The 17717-nt window shown below is 36.3% G+C and overlaps 1 protein-coding gene across 3 annotated transcripts in view; it reads left to right on the top strand.

Moving 5' to 3' along the window:
• Positions 1 to 17717, top strand: part of MINDY3 (MINDY lysine 48 deubiquitinase 3) — a 48106-nt gene that overhangs the window by 27366 nt on the left and 3023 nt on the right. For all 3 annotated transcript variants that reach the window (XM_027450707.3, XM_027450710.3, XM_027450708.3), the window contains 3 exons: positions 13160 to 13232; positions 14099 to 14171; positions 16511 to 16598. In XM_027450707.3, coding sequence (XP_027306508.1) covers positions 13160 to 13232; positions 14099 to 14171; positions 16511 to 16598 — 234 coding nt within the window. The remainder of the gene's footprint in view (positions 1 to 13159; positions 13233 to 14098; positions 14172 to 16510; positions 16599 to 17717) is intronic.

Here is a 17717-nt window from a genome sequence, read left to right as displayed (position 1 = left end):
GTGAAACTTCAGATGTATTTCCATCAGCTGTTGAGAGCTCTTTCTTCAAGAAAAGACCCCTCTTTGAAGTGAATGTTAGGGCAGGGTGTTCCCTGTGGTATCTGTGAGCCTGCAGAGAATTTAATTTATTCCGCTGGTTACTTTGAGCTTCACAATGTTAAGTGCTGTTGTTAAACAAATGAATTTAAATTGTTCTGAATAGCGCAGTAGTTCACAGGGGTTGCTTTGTCCAAATAGTTTTGTAGCCAAAAGGCCAGTTCTCAATAATGGTTTCATCGCTGGAAAGGGGTACCTCAAAATACAATGCTTCTGTAAGGTATCTACCCTATTCTGGCTTTGCAAGATCACAGAGCGTGACTGTGAAACCTTATTCCCTTCTTTGTAGGTCTGCCTCAATTTTACTTTCTGATTAAATTGTTCCTGCAGATGCATGTTTGTGTCTCAGAGCAGGCACTTCTGGGCTGTTTTTTTTGTTTGTCTGGGAGGCTTTCTGGGGCAAAATCTGTACTTTTTTCATTTGTGTGTGTAACTTACCAGCATTTACCCAAGAAAATTTGAAGTTAATTTTTTTTTGTTTGTTTTAATCAGTGGAATGACATCTTCAGGTAGGGCCTTTTATTGCTGCCACATCGTATGCAGAGGAACTCTGGAAAGGCATTGAAGGCACTGCTTCTAACTTCTCTCCATGCTATACTGAACCGTGTTATATCAGTTACAGCTTTTGTCCTTGTTCCCGTACAAGGATGCCTAGATTTGTACACAAGATTTTTTGAGGATCTTAACCTCAAGGCAGAGTTGATGCTGCTCTTGTCAAAAGTGCTGTGCATCTCCTAATATGACTATCAGTTACTGTTTAGATCACAGAGGCAGTAACTCACTCACTCATAAGATTTTTACATTATTTGTTCTCGGAGTTGAGACACTGAAAAATTGTAACAGAGGTCATTAAACTGAGAGGACGTAAGGCTCGCAATATTCATCAAACCAGCTATTTGGGGATTTACCAACAAAAAGAATGTTTTCACTGTGTTTATCCTGATTCTCTGACTAATTTCAGACACTTATCTTTATTTATAAGTTCCCTAAAGTTTCAGATATTTTTAACATTCATCCCATGATATATAGCTTTCTCTGTGATCATTTAAGGACATTGTTCATGGTTGGCTGATACAGACCATGAAATGTAATTGTATATACCCCTAAGCAAATAAGCAAATTACTTCCTTTTGGGAAAAGATTTCTCATCCATCTGTTTTCTTTCAGAGGGGGAATGTGAGTTTCTATACATGATGTAGATGAGAACAGGACTGCTTAGATGATATCACTTTTCATGTGTTTATGTTGTTCCAATTTTTGTGTCACTGAATTATTCCTCCTGAAATATTACATGTTGGTACTGCTTTGTGCTGAAGTAGGGGAGGGAATGACTTTGTACTGTCTCCTCAGATGCTGTTTCGGAGCCTAGATGAAAACTTGTGAAATGGGGCAGAAAATAGTTCTAGTAGTTCCAGCAGGAACCTTTGATCCACTAAAATCTAAGTCTAAAAATTCAAAGTAAAATGTTAATACTTGTTGCATGAGGTGCCCTTTGAAAACAAGAAGAGATGGAGAGATGAAATAAGAAAGGAAACCAATGCAGTGTAAGGAGCCTTTTGTAGATCTACAAATGCAAAAAAAAATCCTTCCCTTGAACTGTTAAGTTCTCGATTCAGCCTATTGTCGGAGCACTTCCAAATTGGAGAAATTACAAAGAAAATACGCTTAAGTAATAACCATGAATATCACACTAAAAATGCCATTTCTTAACCATTTCAAGTTTACTTCTAAATACAGTTAGGAAGAGAAGTGGTTCTAGTATTCTACAATTCATCTGTTTATTCACTTTTCCTAGTTCTCTTCAAAACATACATTCTGTTTACTTTCAGTTTTCTGAGTTTGTATTTCAGTTGCTTAAAAAATAAACTTGTCTGACTTTAAAGATTAGCAGTAGGCTATGGGAGGGCGTAGTCATCTCTGAAAATTACTTTGACTAACTTAAATGATACGTTGTTTCTAAAAGGTATATTTTTTTATTGGAACACTATAATGAATTTATAAGCTACTGTTGTGAAAAATGTACAACACATAGTAAAAATCGTGGTTTGTTTACTGCCCATTTGTAGGCAGTCCTGAGAAATATTTTTCCTTTTCCTCATATTAGAGTTAAATGAATGACTTTGTCATGACTATGTAAACTGAAATTGGGGAGTGGAGGGTAAAGGATTGGGTCTTACCCCCATAAACATACTTCCTAGCATCCAGAAGGCTTTATAGTGTGTCGTGTTTAAGGAAAGAGGGTATGAGCAACCTAGTTTGTATGTCAGTCTTATTAAATGAAAGGCTGGTTTTTGAAGAAACACATTAGTTTTTTTTTTGTTAGTATATGCAGAGTGTCTCGCAAGTAGTAAATGCATCAAAGACATTGTTAAATACAGTTTTATAAAGTATAAGTCACTGTATCGAGTAAATTCTGAACGTCAACGCATAATAGAAACAAAGGCTGAGAACATCACTGTATCATTCTGTATCCTTTTTAGGTATGAAACCAATGTTGGTTCCAGCTATATTTGATACAGTAGAGAAGACATGGGGCCTGAGTCTTCACATGACGGGTAGATATTCTGTTTTTCAAATTTGGAGGAATAGGAATCCCAGCTTATTATTAAAAATGATGAATGAAGTGATACTATTAAAAATTGTATTACAGGTTTTAAATACCAATCACATTGATATTTACAGAAACATGTATAAAAAGTTATTCCTAATTCCAGTTCAAGTGAAAAACAAAATGCTGATGGCTTTTTCTCCATCATCTGCTTTTTCCATTAGTCAGGTACCTTGGCCTCTCCAGCTATAACTTCTACTCAATTCTGGCATTATCACCTTAGTGATATCACTTTAATTATCACTTCAGTTCCATTTTCAGCTATATTAAATAGCAAAGCATTGTTCGTGCTATTGCTCAGTAGTACAATAGGATATAGCCATCCAGCAAGTCCTAATCTGAGGTTTTATATCCACGCCTCTTTTAATATAATGTTCTCTCATATATCGTATTACTGGTTTTGTTGTTTTTTTGTTGTTGGTTTGTTTTTGTTTTTTTCCTGCTGGTCACGAAGCACATCCACCTCACTCAATGCATTAGCATTTACCAGTTGTGGTCTTAATTCTGCATTTGGCAAGTGATATGTCTGCAGCTGTTCCAGACTGCAGGTAATGTTTAGAAACTAGGCATTTATACTTACATCTTTACATAATTTTTTTGCAGACCCTTTCTTTCTGATAGTTGTCACTGAATATTATACGGAACAGCTTAGAATCCTTCCTGTATCTGACAGCTGCTGAGTTGTTGTGCGTACTTCTATGTTTAGCTCACAATAGTTCTTGGCCTGAAAAACACAACTACTTCAAAAGTCCTCTTCTCATTTGGAAATTTAAGGTTTGGCTTTTTAATTTTTGAAATTATTTTATACTTCAACATCCTGCATATATTTAGTTATTTTTTTCAAATTCCCCCTGAATAATACTACTATTTTTATTTGAACTCTGTTAATAATGGAGCAGGTATCATTACACCCTAACCATTTGTAGTTTATCCAGTATTTGTGAGTAGATGGAGGGGAGAGGCATAAACTTATTCCCTTAAAGGCTTTTTAAACTCTTAGCCCAAAAGCTGTGACTCAATAAATTCAGTGTGCTTTCATATCTTTCTGGTTTACAAATCATTGAATAATATGTAAGAAAATAGTAGCTTTCTTAATAGCTAAGCTGACAGCAAGTGAGGAATGGAAAGAAGGGATTTAGTTTGATGCTGTAGAATACTCCTTTCCAGAAGGTGTATGAACTCAGTGCAGTGGTCTGTTGCAGTGTTCATGTCAGGTTTTGGCATGACATTGTACATTAGAGATAAAACAGAGGTAAAAGGTACCGTTCTAGTCATTCGATGCTGTCTCAGCACATGGAAGGGGAAGAAGCTGGGTTTAATTTCCATGGCCTTTTCAACAAGTATATACATGATTGTCAAAGTTTCTGAACTAACGCAGGTCAGTAAATAAGGCACTTTATGTCAGCAAGTGGCATAATCAGAGGCGGTGATTCTCTTAATGGAATCATTCCAGAAAGGGAATCGTAAGAGATTTTATTTAGCAGTTTCAACACAGAATGATTTTTTCCCAGGAGTCCTAAAATCTAACCTACTGCCTTCCAAAATACGGAATTTAATACCCATAGTAATGTAGTATTGCAAAGATTGGGATAAAGACAGGATACGTCAAGTGTTAACGACTAACTTCTCTCCATTTCCTATATATTCTTACACAAGGTAATATATAGAAATAATAAACTCTGAAAATGCCAAGCCTGTCCCATCCATTTGTTGTTCCACAGATTTCCTTTTTATTATTTTCTAGTTACGGCTTACTAACTGAAGGAATTGTTTAGCAGATAATGATGGTAGGAATATTATTTTGCCATTTTTAGTGAAACTTGGAAATGAGAATTTGGTGCTCACTACATTACCAAATAGTGCCAGAATTAGTGTAAGAACTGGTGGTATGGCCGTTGTGCCATCCTCGGTCAGCAAAAATCAGTGCGTGTGAATGGCTGTTAATCTCTAAGTACATGTTCTAGATTGATTCTTCATATTCTTTCTTCCCCATAGAATTTTTCTTCTTTATCATGAAGTCATAGATGTATTATATAGCTTATGAAATAGGGAGTTTTAACTATAGTTATTGAAAGCTTGTGAAGTGGTTTTGGGCTAAACAACAAGGAAATAAATTTGTGTCCATTTTCTCCTTCCCCCAAAAAAGTCTGAAGACAGATGTTCGGTTCTTTCTAAGCAAGATGCCCTGTATCCTTGGGAAGATTTGGGAAGATGACGTTTTCTTTTTAATTCTCATCTCTGCTCAGCCTGCTTTATTCCCATGTTCCCAGACCACACTAGGCTAGATGCAGGGAACTGAAAACACTAAACAAGATGCCAACATGACAACATATGTGTCAATAGTAAAAAAATATTCTTTAAAATAGTAGCAGTTGTAGTCTTGTTCTGAAATTTCAGGCCAAACTTCATGTTTCACAAAACTCCCTGGCTGCCTAATAAACGTGTAACATGACAGACTGAACTGGTGTACAAAATCTGCATGTTTCCAGAAGACCTTAAATAATTTTATAACCAGCAGGAACCTGATTGAAATCAACTTGGATTTTAAGTATTGTCTGATTCACAGAACCTTAATGCATGTGACAGCTGTTGAATCCCTGGGAACATCAGAGTGAACCATATACAGCATCTAATGTTATCCTTCACAAGTACAATCACAAATACCCTCAAAGTCCATTTCTAAATACTTTCTGAGAAGCATTCAGAAATTAGATTTGCATTCCTTGGTCATCTCCTTTCATACTGATAACAATCTCCTTTGATAAAGCAGCTCTACTTTCAGGTTAGAAATATGTGAATGAATAAATTGAAAGCCTAAATGAGGAAGGAAGATAAAAATATGAAGAAAGATGTGGGGCTAACCAGTTATGGTAGAAGAAGCTTTTAACTTTTCCTAGCTGAGTTGAAGCAGTTATTTAACATACTACTTTAATTTTCTATCTTTATTTCTCCCATATGTAGCATCATAGCATCAGGAGTTGTATTTTTATAAGTGAGTAACATGTTTGTTTCTAAAATTTAAGTAACCTCCTTTCAGTTTTTAAATGCTTTTTTTCCCCCATTGTTGATTTGTTTTACATGAGAAGGTATGAAACTTTGATATTTTCTCATTTGAGTTTGAATTATACCCGTTTGGGTCTACTGCTTCATAGTTTAGGGAATCTTTTTATGTCTGTATATATTTATATAGACTTTCTGAAAAGAGCAGTTTTATGTTATAGAGAGGTGCCAAAGTTGCTAGTCTAAGACATGAAATAAGTTAAAGATACTGTGCTACAGGAATATTGAGACAGTATGGATGTATTCAGAAATAAAGTTCTGTGATTGCCTATGCATGATTAAGAAAACTGATGTAATTGGTGTTAAACGAAATGGGCTTTATTGTGTAACACAGCTTTAAGGAGGAAAATAACACAAGTTTTGTATTAAAGAAATAAACATACTGCCTTTCATGTGAGGTAATTGTTGTACTCTGCTATTACAGAATTAGCTACCTGAAACGCCAAATTGCAATATGAACATAAAAGGCAATACTGTTTTTAAAAAGAAAATAACAGTGAAGAAATAACAGTCCCTGCATATGTAGCATTTTCTGTATGTGTACATGGAGATTCCCTAAAATACTACTTAGCAGCACAAAATACCAGTGCTCACTTGACATTCTTAATACACGGTTTCCTTACGTACTTCTAAAGCTCATACTGTTCACATGTAAAGCCATAACGTCTTACTTTCAGTAATTTGCCAAGTTGATAATCGTCCTTTAGAAAAATTCTTGTCATACTTGAGTCACAAAATAATCAATGTCACAATCTTACCCACTTTCAAAAACATTTCATGGTTCTGGGTTGAAGCAAAGCAGGGCGTTTTCGTCTTCCCAAGCTTGAATTACATAGTTTAAATGGTGAACTGAATGCCTGAAACAGGTTTCTAACATGAAGTGAAGCTCTCATACTTCAAGTATTTAGGAAGAACTGAATACTGAGGTATATCTTTGAACTGTGCCACTGCATGTTGCTGTCATACCTGTTCACTTCCCACCTACTTGGTGCAATTTTCAAATGGCGTTAGTATATTAATGCTCACCAGGGGTTGTATTGCAAGTGTTTCATGTCTACAGCCTGAAATGGTACTAGATACAGAAATATCGTTTCATATAGATTTTTTTTTAAAGTTGACAGCTAGCATGATAATAAAAACTACAATTCATTTTGAGTAAACTTTGTAGTGAAGTTTTTGCATGTTATCAGCCATGAAACTTGACCACTTCCACTTTGGTTCCTCTTAGGAATAAAGATTAATTTTTGTTGTTGTTGAGGACAGAATATGATACTGTTAAATAACAAAAAGTATGGAAAAGCTGCCCTTTTTGATTAAACTTGGGAAGGTAGGGGTAATATTTAATTTAGTAAGTAAATGAGAATTCCAGGAAGCTAAAACTTATCCATTCCTGTTCTGTAATTCCAGTAACACACTTTTGCTCTCAAAACAAAGATTTTGTTCTGTGATTCTGAAAAAAGTTGGCAATTGAAATAAATAAAAGTAAATGCTACATAACCGATCTTAATTGTTTTATGGTAATCTCATAATACATGCTTCAAAACAAGGAACGTGAATTTCCTGCCCGCTTCCCTCCACCTTCTACCCCCTTTTTTTTTTTTTTTTTAAATGTGGCAGCAGCTCACTTGTAGCCTTCTTGGGATGTTGTTGAACATGTTGAGGAACTGAAGCTTCTCGTTCTTAGCTTCTCGTTCTTATTTTGGAGCACTGTCTAATTTGAAATGTTTTCTGGTCATCTGTGAAAGACCTATGCATCCAAATGGTAATAAAGAGTACATTAGTAGGATCGTATGAAAATTCTTTTCTTTTTCAAAACATAATCTGAGAGAAGTTTAAAGACAATTAAAATCAGATTTCTTTCTGAACCATCTCCACGGTGAGATTCTTCCTCTATGCCATGCATCAGGTTCCTTTATAGTCTCATAGTATTAGAATAGATCTGACTTTCTTTCTACTTCCCATACTGTTAAAATCTGCAACTTTTTTGTGTTTCCAAGGGCATGCTGGGTTGAACAGACAGATATTGGTTTTTATCCAGTTTAACTTGTCTCTGCAGTCCTACCCAGAGTAAAAACGGGACAGGACCCTAGGGTTTTTTGATATTGTTGGGATAGTTTTGTTATTGGGATCTCAGTTCGGAGTCCCAACCGTTGCATGTGGACCAAAACCAGCAATTAAACTACCAGATCCATTCACACTCTGTTTTTTCAACACTGGCATGTGGATAGCTGTCTTTGGATAAGAACTTTCAAGCTTAGTACCTAAGTTCAAATAACAGTTGTCGTTTGTCGGGGAATTGTATTTTTATATTTGAATCAGTTATGGAAACCTTCAACTTGAAGCCATTGGATTAAAATTAAGAGGAAACAGTGACTGCTCTGAAAAGGTAATTTATACAATACAATAAGATTGTTACACATCTCTAAGTACACGTTCAGTGTCTCATTAAGACCAGCTGAAATTGTAAGATGAGAACAGTGAATCTAGAACTTGTTAGAATTATAAACTGGATTGGAAAGACCTGCTAGGCATTTTAGGATTAAGCAAGCTCCCTGATCAGAGCAGGTCTTGCCCAGAGCAGGTTGCTCAGGGCCTTGCCCAGTTGTGTTTTGAATATCTCTACGGCCTTGCTGGGCAGCCTGTTCCAATGTTCAGCTTCCTTCATCATGGGGAAAAAAAATCTGAATTATCTAATCTAAATCTCCTGTGTTGTGACTTGTACCCATTGGCTCTTGCCCTCTCTATGCATCACAGCGAAGTCTGGCCCTGTCTTCCCTGTTGTCCTAGTAGGTAATTGAAGATGGCAATGATTATTGCTAACCTTTTCTAAGGCTTGAGAAATCCAGTTCCCTCAGCCCCTTCTCCTATATTACATTCTTTACCCGCACCAGTAGTTTTGGTTGCCCTTCCCTGGACAGCTCCAGAGTGTTAACATCGTGTGGTCAGGAGCCCAACCCTGTCCCTTATATCTCAGGTGAAATCTCAGAGGTATAGAGGAAGAATCACTTTCCTCCAGCTACTTACAACCTTCCTGCTAATACAGCCTTCCTTGACACAAGGATGTGCTGCTGACTGATAGACAATTTGTTGTCTAAAAGAACTCCCAAGATACAACGGCCTAACTTTCTGGAAAATGTATTTCATTTTATCTTTGATGGAAAGAAAGTAGTATGCAATGAATGTTTTGTCAGATTTTGCTATAGGGTGAATGGGCTTCCAAGCCAAGGCACACTGTGGAAGAGCAAACCAGACAAAGCCCGTCTTTCAGCAGGTTGTCTCCTAGACCATTTCTTAAATGTTTTTTTTCTTCTTTCCCTTTCCTTCTCTCTCTTGCACCTCTCTTTCTACGTCTCTACGCACCCAGACACATGTTATGGTAACCCACCACTTAATCTCCTGCATGAGTGCATGTGAGGAGAGCCAGGCGTGGATTCACAAGTCACAAGTCTGAGCTTGTGCCTGCAGTAGTTGACAGTTGTCCACCTTCTGCCAAATGCAGTCATTAACAGCAGTGTCTGCCTTCTGTCCTGCTGGGAGCACAAACTTGTGCAATTCCTTGCTGCCTGGCCTCCAGTTTCAACAACCAGTCTTGAGACTCCAGCCCTTCTGTCAAATAAAATTGAAGTTGAGCAATGCATCCAGAAGTCAACCAGAGATACGGGAATTGGTTTCAGATCCCATCAGCCTTGTTTTCTTAGGAAACTATTTTGGAAAAGTTGCTGTCTTGAAAGCCAATGATTACAGCATTGAAAAAGACACTGTTTTGTCTGTAATACAAGATTCCAAAATACAAGATACAAAATAATCTTGGTTCTTTCAAATCTGATTAAATAATTAATAAATTGCCAGCGTTTCTGTATTGTTTTCAAGCAATTTTTCAAGAAAGGAATTAGTGCTATAGTATGTAATTCTTCCATGTATCACTCAACTGTGGTATGTGTGGAACTGTGAAGTGGGCCATATGCAAACATTTCATTTTCAGGGGCAGCAGGTCTTTCAGCAAGGGGTCTTTGTAACAATTCATAGCCAGGATGTCAGTGTGGCTTATTCATTATGTTCTGGTTTTGATTTGTAAAATGAAAACTTCTGGAATGTTTTCATTAAAACTTAAGAAGAGTATTTTTTGCCTCTGAGGGTAAACACGGGATCTTAAAATAGCTGGTACCGCTGATGAGAACAACTTTTCAAAGTGATATAACATGCCTTGTTTGTGAATCATAGGAGCCAACAAGCAAAATGTGATTTCTGGGACATGTTGTACTTAATATTGCAAATAATTATTATAATTAACTGTTGATTGAATTCCCTTATATGGAACTTCCAATGCATGGGATACATCAAAATACAATTCGTAAGGCTGGGGGTGTGTTTTGGCACAGCTGATGGAGTATCAGCTTGGGCAGCTGAAGTATGTTTTCATTAAGTGTTTGTCACGTTTTCAATTTTGCTGCTCGAGGGAGGTACGGGTTTGTTTTGGGGGGAGCGAGAGGGGCGTTGGCTAGATAGAAATGTATGGACCGTGGATGGTGGATATACATATATATTCTAAGTTAAGGGATGCATTAGATTTGTATATGGCTAAAATCTTGAAATTTTAATTATTATTATTATTTTTTATAAAAACAAAAAAAATTTTTTTTAAGTCTCAGAAGTTAGAACAGTTTGGGGTTCCACACTCCCTATGGATATATTTTATTTACTTTTTCCTTTTTTAAAGAATAAATTTTAATCTTTTGTAGGGTGTTACAAACATAAGATTTTTTTCTAATCTTTTTGCTTCCTAAGTCTCTTACCTGCTTAAAAAAAAGTTTAAACATAGGCAACTATAAAGATACACTGTTAAAGTATTGATTTTCTGTAAGTGCTGTAGTTGTCATTCATTCACACAATCACTAATGTTTTTCATTACTGTTTTTGTTCCAAATCAGTCATGTTTAGACCCTTAAAATTGCATTTTGATGCTACTGGATCAATGTAACAATTTAGCTTTTATTTTTCCAGTCTGTTAAGCAAGTACTGTAGAAGTTGCTCTCACCAGGAGAGACTAAAAGCATGAAGGGACTTCTTCTGAACTTCTTCTGTAGGCTTTCTGCCTTGGAGATGGATGATGGAGATGGAGTACTCAGAAGGTGATGGAGAAGTTGCGTGTAGCTCAGGGAGATGTACAGTCCTAGTTTCTCTGCAGGCCAACCTACTTCTGATATAAACGAAGATGGGTTCAGAAGTCCAGTCACAGTGAGATGTGGTACTTGTGCTGCAAGAGGGCCAGGAATTGCCTTGGTCCTGGTAAGGGCTTTTCACGTCTTAAGAACTAGGAGGCTTCCAGCAGACATGATTCATTGGATTAATCTGCATTAGGGACTTAGCATGTTTCAGAGCTTTCTTTGAGGGGAAAATTCCCATTGCATTGATCCTTTAAATCCTGCTGCATGCAACCAAGTGTCCAACAGATGTGTGGAAAGCTGTGTCTAGCTGCGGAGCCCGGGCTAAAGTTGTGCACTGGGATGCTGCTTTTCAGAGAGAGGTGGACACGAGCAGCTGGTTTTGCTTCTGCACAGTGTGCATCTAGGGCTGCTGTTTGGCCCAAACTTTATTACCACTTAAGTTGCAATATGGATAGATCTAAGTAGATCACAGCAGATTGAACCCTGATCCTTCCATACAGGCACCACACTGCTCCGTAATGTAGGTTTTTGCATGGTGTAAGCAGCCATAGAGCAGCCCTTAGGAGAGAAAGTATAACGGGCTGGTGTTCTAGTAGTGATGGGCTGGCAGCTCAGATATCTCCTCCTAACTTTTAAATACAACCCTTCTTAAGACCAAATATTGGCTGTCCCTTGTGCAGAAATTAGGGGAACTCTAACCCGTGATTGTATGCATCTGATGCCAGTAAGAGCTGCATCTCCCGTGTCTGCAAAATAAAACTTGCTTGATATTTTTAAATGTGTTGTGTCGCATGTTACCCCTTTTTGTGTGTTCTAGGCAGCTGGCTTTCATTCAGGAAAGTTTTCTAAGCACGTGCTGGATACTGTTAGGTGTATACTTAAAGTTCTTGGCTGATTTGGTGTCAGCTATTAAGAGAAAATGGATAAGAGTGGAGTTCTGGTAAAATCTATGGTTTGATTCTGTTCTTTCCCTGAAGTAGTTTTCTTAATCCGTTCAAAGAGCAGTAAGTCCCTGTGCATTTTTGAATTCTACATTTTCCTGATTCACTGTTGCCACATAGAGGTCTAATGAGTGGATATGGTGGTTTTCTCTTCTAAAAAAATGTCATCTTCAGAAAGTAAAGTTGAGCTGAAACTGGAATTACGAAGATTGTATGCTTTTTAAAACACTTTGATTTGTAAAAAGAAAAATAGAAATGACTTGATACAATATGAAGAAACATTTTTGATATTTACTGTTGTTTAGAGGAAAGCCTACTTCTTGTTTGTTTTCCTGTTCATAGCAGAGCAGGTACCATTATATTTCTACTTTGACAGGAAGAAAAAAATGTAGGGGGGCATCATCAAATGCAGTTTTCCCTTTGTTCATTTTAGTTTTTCATTTCTCTTTCTGTGTGAAAAATAACATACACGGTCATAACTTTTAAGAGGAGATGTAGGACTTCAGGTACTCCTAGTGAGCAGTTATTTGGTGTTTTATGTTCCATTTCAATCTCAGGTTTTGGTACCTTTTTAAGCTAAAGGGTGTGCTGAGTATGGTGCATTTCATACCCTTTTTATCACCTTTTATTTCTCATGAATAGCTTACCAGTTTTACTTTTTTTCATAATGTTTTTGGCACAAAACCAGAGGAATATGCTTTTTGCCATTTTACGATAGTAGAGAAAATGTCTCCTGTATATGAGTTTTGGAAAACAAAACTGTGTTTGAGATGAAAAGCCCATAAATAAAAGCATTACAACAGCTACTATTGGAACCATATTTTTTCATGCAACTAACAAGTTTGTGTTCTGGCAGCCTGTGAAATAGACTTCAAAACATTGTCTTGCAGCTTTCTATCTAAATAATTCTTATCTGTTTTTAATGCATGCATGCACAGTACACTCACTAAATTCCTCTGCTACTTGTTTGTGTTTTCGGATATGAAGAATAATACTATAAATCTAAATCTCTATATAATGCACAGACTCCAAGTAGTTTTTCTGTGCCATGACATCTGCATAAAAAATTACGTAAGCTTTGTCTGGAAGTTTAATAGTCTGCAACATAGTTCTTGATAGCTTTAAGTCACTGTTTTCAAAGTACTTTCAGTTACTCTTCTCTTGTATTTAATTTGCATTCATTTAAGGTCCAAAGCTGTGTAGTATAGCTAAATTTTTCCTTAGTAATCTGTATCTGAATTAAGAATATCCTGAAAGTTTTCTTTCTTTCTTTCTTTTTTTCTCCAAAGGATATGGCCCTTGTTGCTCCTGAAGCGCCTTCAGAACAAGCTAGGAGGGTCTTCCAAACATATGACCCTGAGGGTAAGGGCTGTACGTCTTGCTGATGTGTGATTTTTGGATTGAAGTGCATTCATTCGGTAGAGACATATTTCAAGGAGTAATGAATGCTGCATTCTGTGGTGTATCTCTTAAAAATAAACAGGATTATTATTTTATAAAATTTGTTCTACATACTGCACTTTCAAATCCATTGTGCTTTCTATGTCAGGGTAATACACTGTTTATTCCCAGACTGATTAATAGACAAATTAAATACTTAGTACTTAAGAAATTTTTAATACAGCATTCAATCTATAAGTGAAACAAAGAAATTTTTGAAAACTTTTTGTAGCAAAGAAATTGGGTACAACGTACTGTAACAGGAGTTAACAGTTCTTAGAGCATATGCTTTTTAACCTCATAATATTGTTTGTAATTAACAGAAGGCTTACATATAATTTGATTTCTCTTATATTAATCTTTCATAAAATATTTGTTATGATTGCATTCGTCATGAAATTGTTTTTAAACTTATATGGCACAAACGGAAAATTTTCTTAGGTTTTGGAAAACAAATTGTGTAACATTCAGTCATTATTTTAACTGTTCAAAACCGCAAAAAAAAAAAAAAAGCAATTATTACCCCATGTATCAAGTGGAGATTACTAGAGAGATGGAATTCTTAGCAAGTATTAAGTTGTTAGGTGTATAAATGATAAACCTACAGTTTTTGTATTGTATTCTTTTAAAGTGATAGAGAAGTGTTTGAAAACTGTGCCTTCTAGAACCCCGCCATTTGTTTTTAAGTTTTAGAGATAAAGATAGGCAATATTTGTATTTTTGAGTAAATTCTGTGTTCCTGGAAAGCATTTTGTTTCTTTTCCTAATGAGCTTTGTTACTTCTTTAGATAATGGCTTTATACCTGACACTCTCCTAGAAGATGTAATGAAGGCTCTGGACCTTGTTTCAGATCCTGAATAGTAAGTATAATGAAATTTCAGAATACAGAAGTATAACTTAGCCACATATTAATTAGTGTTTTTGTGGATTTTTTTTTCTACCCTGTACTCTGGGCACAGGATGTTACTTTGAAGTGCCTAAGTTAGCTTTCAGTGAATTGGAAGGGGGGATGAATTAGAATTAAAATCTCTCTAACTTTGGTAGTAATAACTAGAAGCCAAAAAAAACACACTACCGTCAGTACTATGTGTCGAGGAGATGGTCATTGTGAATATATTCCTATATGTTGACTAGGGTGAAACTGTGTGACAGAAAAGATGAATCACTAAGGTACATGTAGGCAGTTTAGCATTGATTTATGTACAGAGTTTAAAGCTGAAACTGCTTCACCTGCATTTTTGTTCCAGCAGCATGTGGTACCTTCTGTTTATAACTGATATTTATTTCCAGAAATGACACATTTCTAGGATTAGAGTCAAAACTACTAGGTGAAAAAGGTTTCACTTACTTACTTTAGGTGTTATATGGACTGATGGGACTAATATTCAGTGACAGCAGTTAATCTTCAGTGTCAAAGCTTACCTTCTAATTATGTCTTGACACTAAATGTTTAACCAAGAAAGGAGAGCTATGTGCTTGATTTTTTTTTAACATCTTCAAAGATGGTTCTGCTCTTTCATGAGCATGTTTGAGCCTATTACAATCTAAATCAGTCATTCCTGTACAATGGCTGTTGAGGCTGCAAGTGTACTTACCACAGACATGAAATGTATTGATGTCATTTTCTGTCTTCCAAATGTTACAAGCTACAGCAAAGTTTACTGAGCTGGGGAGGAAGAGTGAAAATTGGAATCAAGAGACACCCAGGAAAGACAAGACAAAAATACTAGTATTTGTGTCATGTTAGTAAATGGTGAAATTTGCAATTTTTTATTTTTTTTTTAAGGGAAAAAAAGCCTTCATTTAAAAGGTCTGAGAAACTTTGTTTTGGCCTTTTGTTCTGTTGCATCAACAAGTCTGCAGAAATACCCCTTCTGCATCGAGCAGTTTTTTCATTTGGCTGTTTGGCCTTCAGGGCATCTGTGGCATAACCCTGGCCTATGTTATTGTGCTTAGCACATCAAACATAATCTGATGTAGGATGACAGTCAGACAGCCTGCTATATGGGAAAGACCTCACTGGAGATCAAACCATGGAATATTTTGTCTTGAAACATCTTTTCTTAAATACAAATTTTGTCTAACGTTACTGTCTTGAGGACCTATTCTATTTTGTTTTTAGTTGCCCTGTCCATTTAATGTGGAACAAAAGTATAAATAACACATTTCAAATTACGTACAGACCTTTCTGTTCTGTTTTTGTTGTTAAAGTAAAATTAAAGGCATTGCTTCCAAGAGTGATATTTGCACTTTTTAGTTTGAGAACTAAAAAGTTTGGTTGTGATCATCTTATCTAATGCTTTAAAATTTTCGGAATCTCAAGATGAGTAACGAAAGACAATCAGTGGCATGTGAGAGGTTTCTAAAATCAGGATTTTCATAAAAATAAATACAGAATTATGTTCATTGTTACTCACTGTACAAGAACAAGGTGTCATCAAACTGGATTAGCAGGTAGCAGTTGCAAAACATTGGATGCTTATTTACGGTATCTTAAATTTAATTTGAGTGGAGTTGATTAAATGCATCAAGTGTATATGGGTTCAAAGCCAATCAGGCATATGCATGGAAAGAAAAAGAATATACGTCTGTGTGTTTAGATACAGCCTCTCACTGAAGATGTCTTCAAGCAGCAGACTGCTGGAAACAGGGAGGGTAAACTAAGAGTATCACTGTATGCTTAGTATATATTATAAAATAATGCATTAATTTTTTGGCTTCTTTGTTATCAGTGGCACAATGTATACATGAAATGTTAAGTTTACTTTTATTTCAACGTGCTTAGTACATCCTGGAGGCTTTTCAGGTCTCTGTTTCAGAGCAGGTTCTTTGGCTGTTACAGAGCTGCGTTTGAGAGATGACTGTTTTATGTATAGCTCAAGAATGCATACAAGACAGCAAAGTGCCTTTTGGGCTATAAACCTAGTTTTAGATTATATGGGTTTCAAATTACTTTACCAAATATGGTGGTCCTTCAGAATTATCACTTATTTAATTTAAAATAAGAGATTATTTTTACTTAAAAATAACTGTGTTTTGGCAACTGGCATGCCATTCTGGTGCATTTTGTCACTCAGGATTAAAAATAGAATAGTATTGATATCCTTGGCAGCCAGTACTGTGGTAGCAGAGCGTAATTTAGTAGTGCAGGAGTAAAGACGTCTTACTCATACTTTTATATCCAATGTTTTTGTCGTAGTGTAAACCTCATGAAGACCAAATTAGACCCAGAAGGGCTGGGCATCATCTTACTGGGTCCCTTTCTGCAAGAATTCTTCCCTGAGCAGGTAATCAATATAGATTCATTGCTGCAGAGCACTGTCTCTTTAACTTGTCTTTGAGGGTCATGAAGCACTTTGATCAATATCATAAAGGTATTTTCAATAATAAGTATTGTATGGACACATATGACCAGTAAATAACTTCTTGCATTGCATAACTGTAGACTTCCATTTTGTATAATGTATCTGTGATTTTTGTCAGCTTTACACTGGAAGGAAGCTCCCTTGTAGTGACAATTTCAAAACGTATGTTCTGGAAAGGTATAATTATGTCGCATATGAAATTGAACCACTTCCCTAGCCAGAAAAGGAAGTTCATCTGAGTTTGTTTTTTCTCAGAATGAAATGTCGGTCTGTTTCTATCAATATTACAAATGTCTGCTATAATTGCTACAAATAGGAAAAGATTGCAACATATGTAAAACCATGCATCTCTGATCATGTAAACAGTATAAGCAGAAGTCATTACAGATTTATGTTTAGTATGCGTAGAAGTCGGTATCTGCCAGGGTAATGAAACAGACTGAGAGCTCGAAAGTAATTTTCCATGGATTCATTAAGATTGCACCACTGCTCTGAAGCATGTGTTAACCTAGCGCTGCTCTCCGCTTCTCTCTTTGGCCTGGGTCACATTCTCCTGCTGTCATGCTGCCTTCCTCCTGCCACGAGGAACATCTCTGTACAGATGTGTGTTAAACCAGAGCAGGCAGCTGGTCCAGACAAGAGCAGTCTCAAATGTTTGTGACAGCAGAAGAGAGAGGGATTTCCCAGGGATGGAAAGATGCAATGGTGGAGGCGAGAGAAGGGCTGAGAGGAGTAATCCTTTGGAGGCTTTTGTGGTTTAACATATAATTGAAACCGTGGCTTAATTTTTACAACCAAGGTAATGTGAAACTAGTATTTTTAAAATACCTTCAGGAAGACTCTTTTTGTTAGAGTTGCACAGAGTATTACACCCAAACAGTACCGCAGTCTGAAACGAGATGGTCAATCAGAAGAATGTCCTGCTAAAGATGGTAGTGACTGAATGCATCATTAAGAGATGATTCAGGTCTAGAAGACAAAAGAGGAGTTAGCGTTCATTTTCTTGGGATTTACAGAATTAGATATACATTATGTATTTCC

This window comes from Anas platyrhynchos, chromosome 2 (genome assembly GCF_047663525.1).
Source record: "Anas platyrhynchos isolate ZD024472 breed Pekin duck chromosome 2, IASCAAS_PekinDuck_T2T, whole genome shotgun sequence".
Taxonomy (NCBI): domain Eukaryota; kingdom Metazoa; phylum Chordata; class Aves; order Anseriformes; family Anatidae; genus Anas; species Anas platyrhynchos.
Note: the sequence above shows the minus strand (reverse complement) of the source record. Positions and strands in the feature narration are given on the sequence as shown.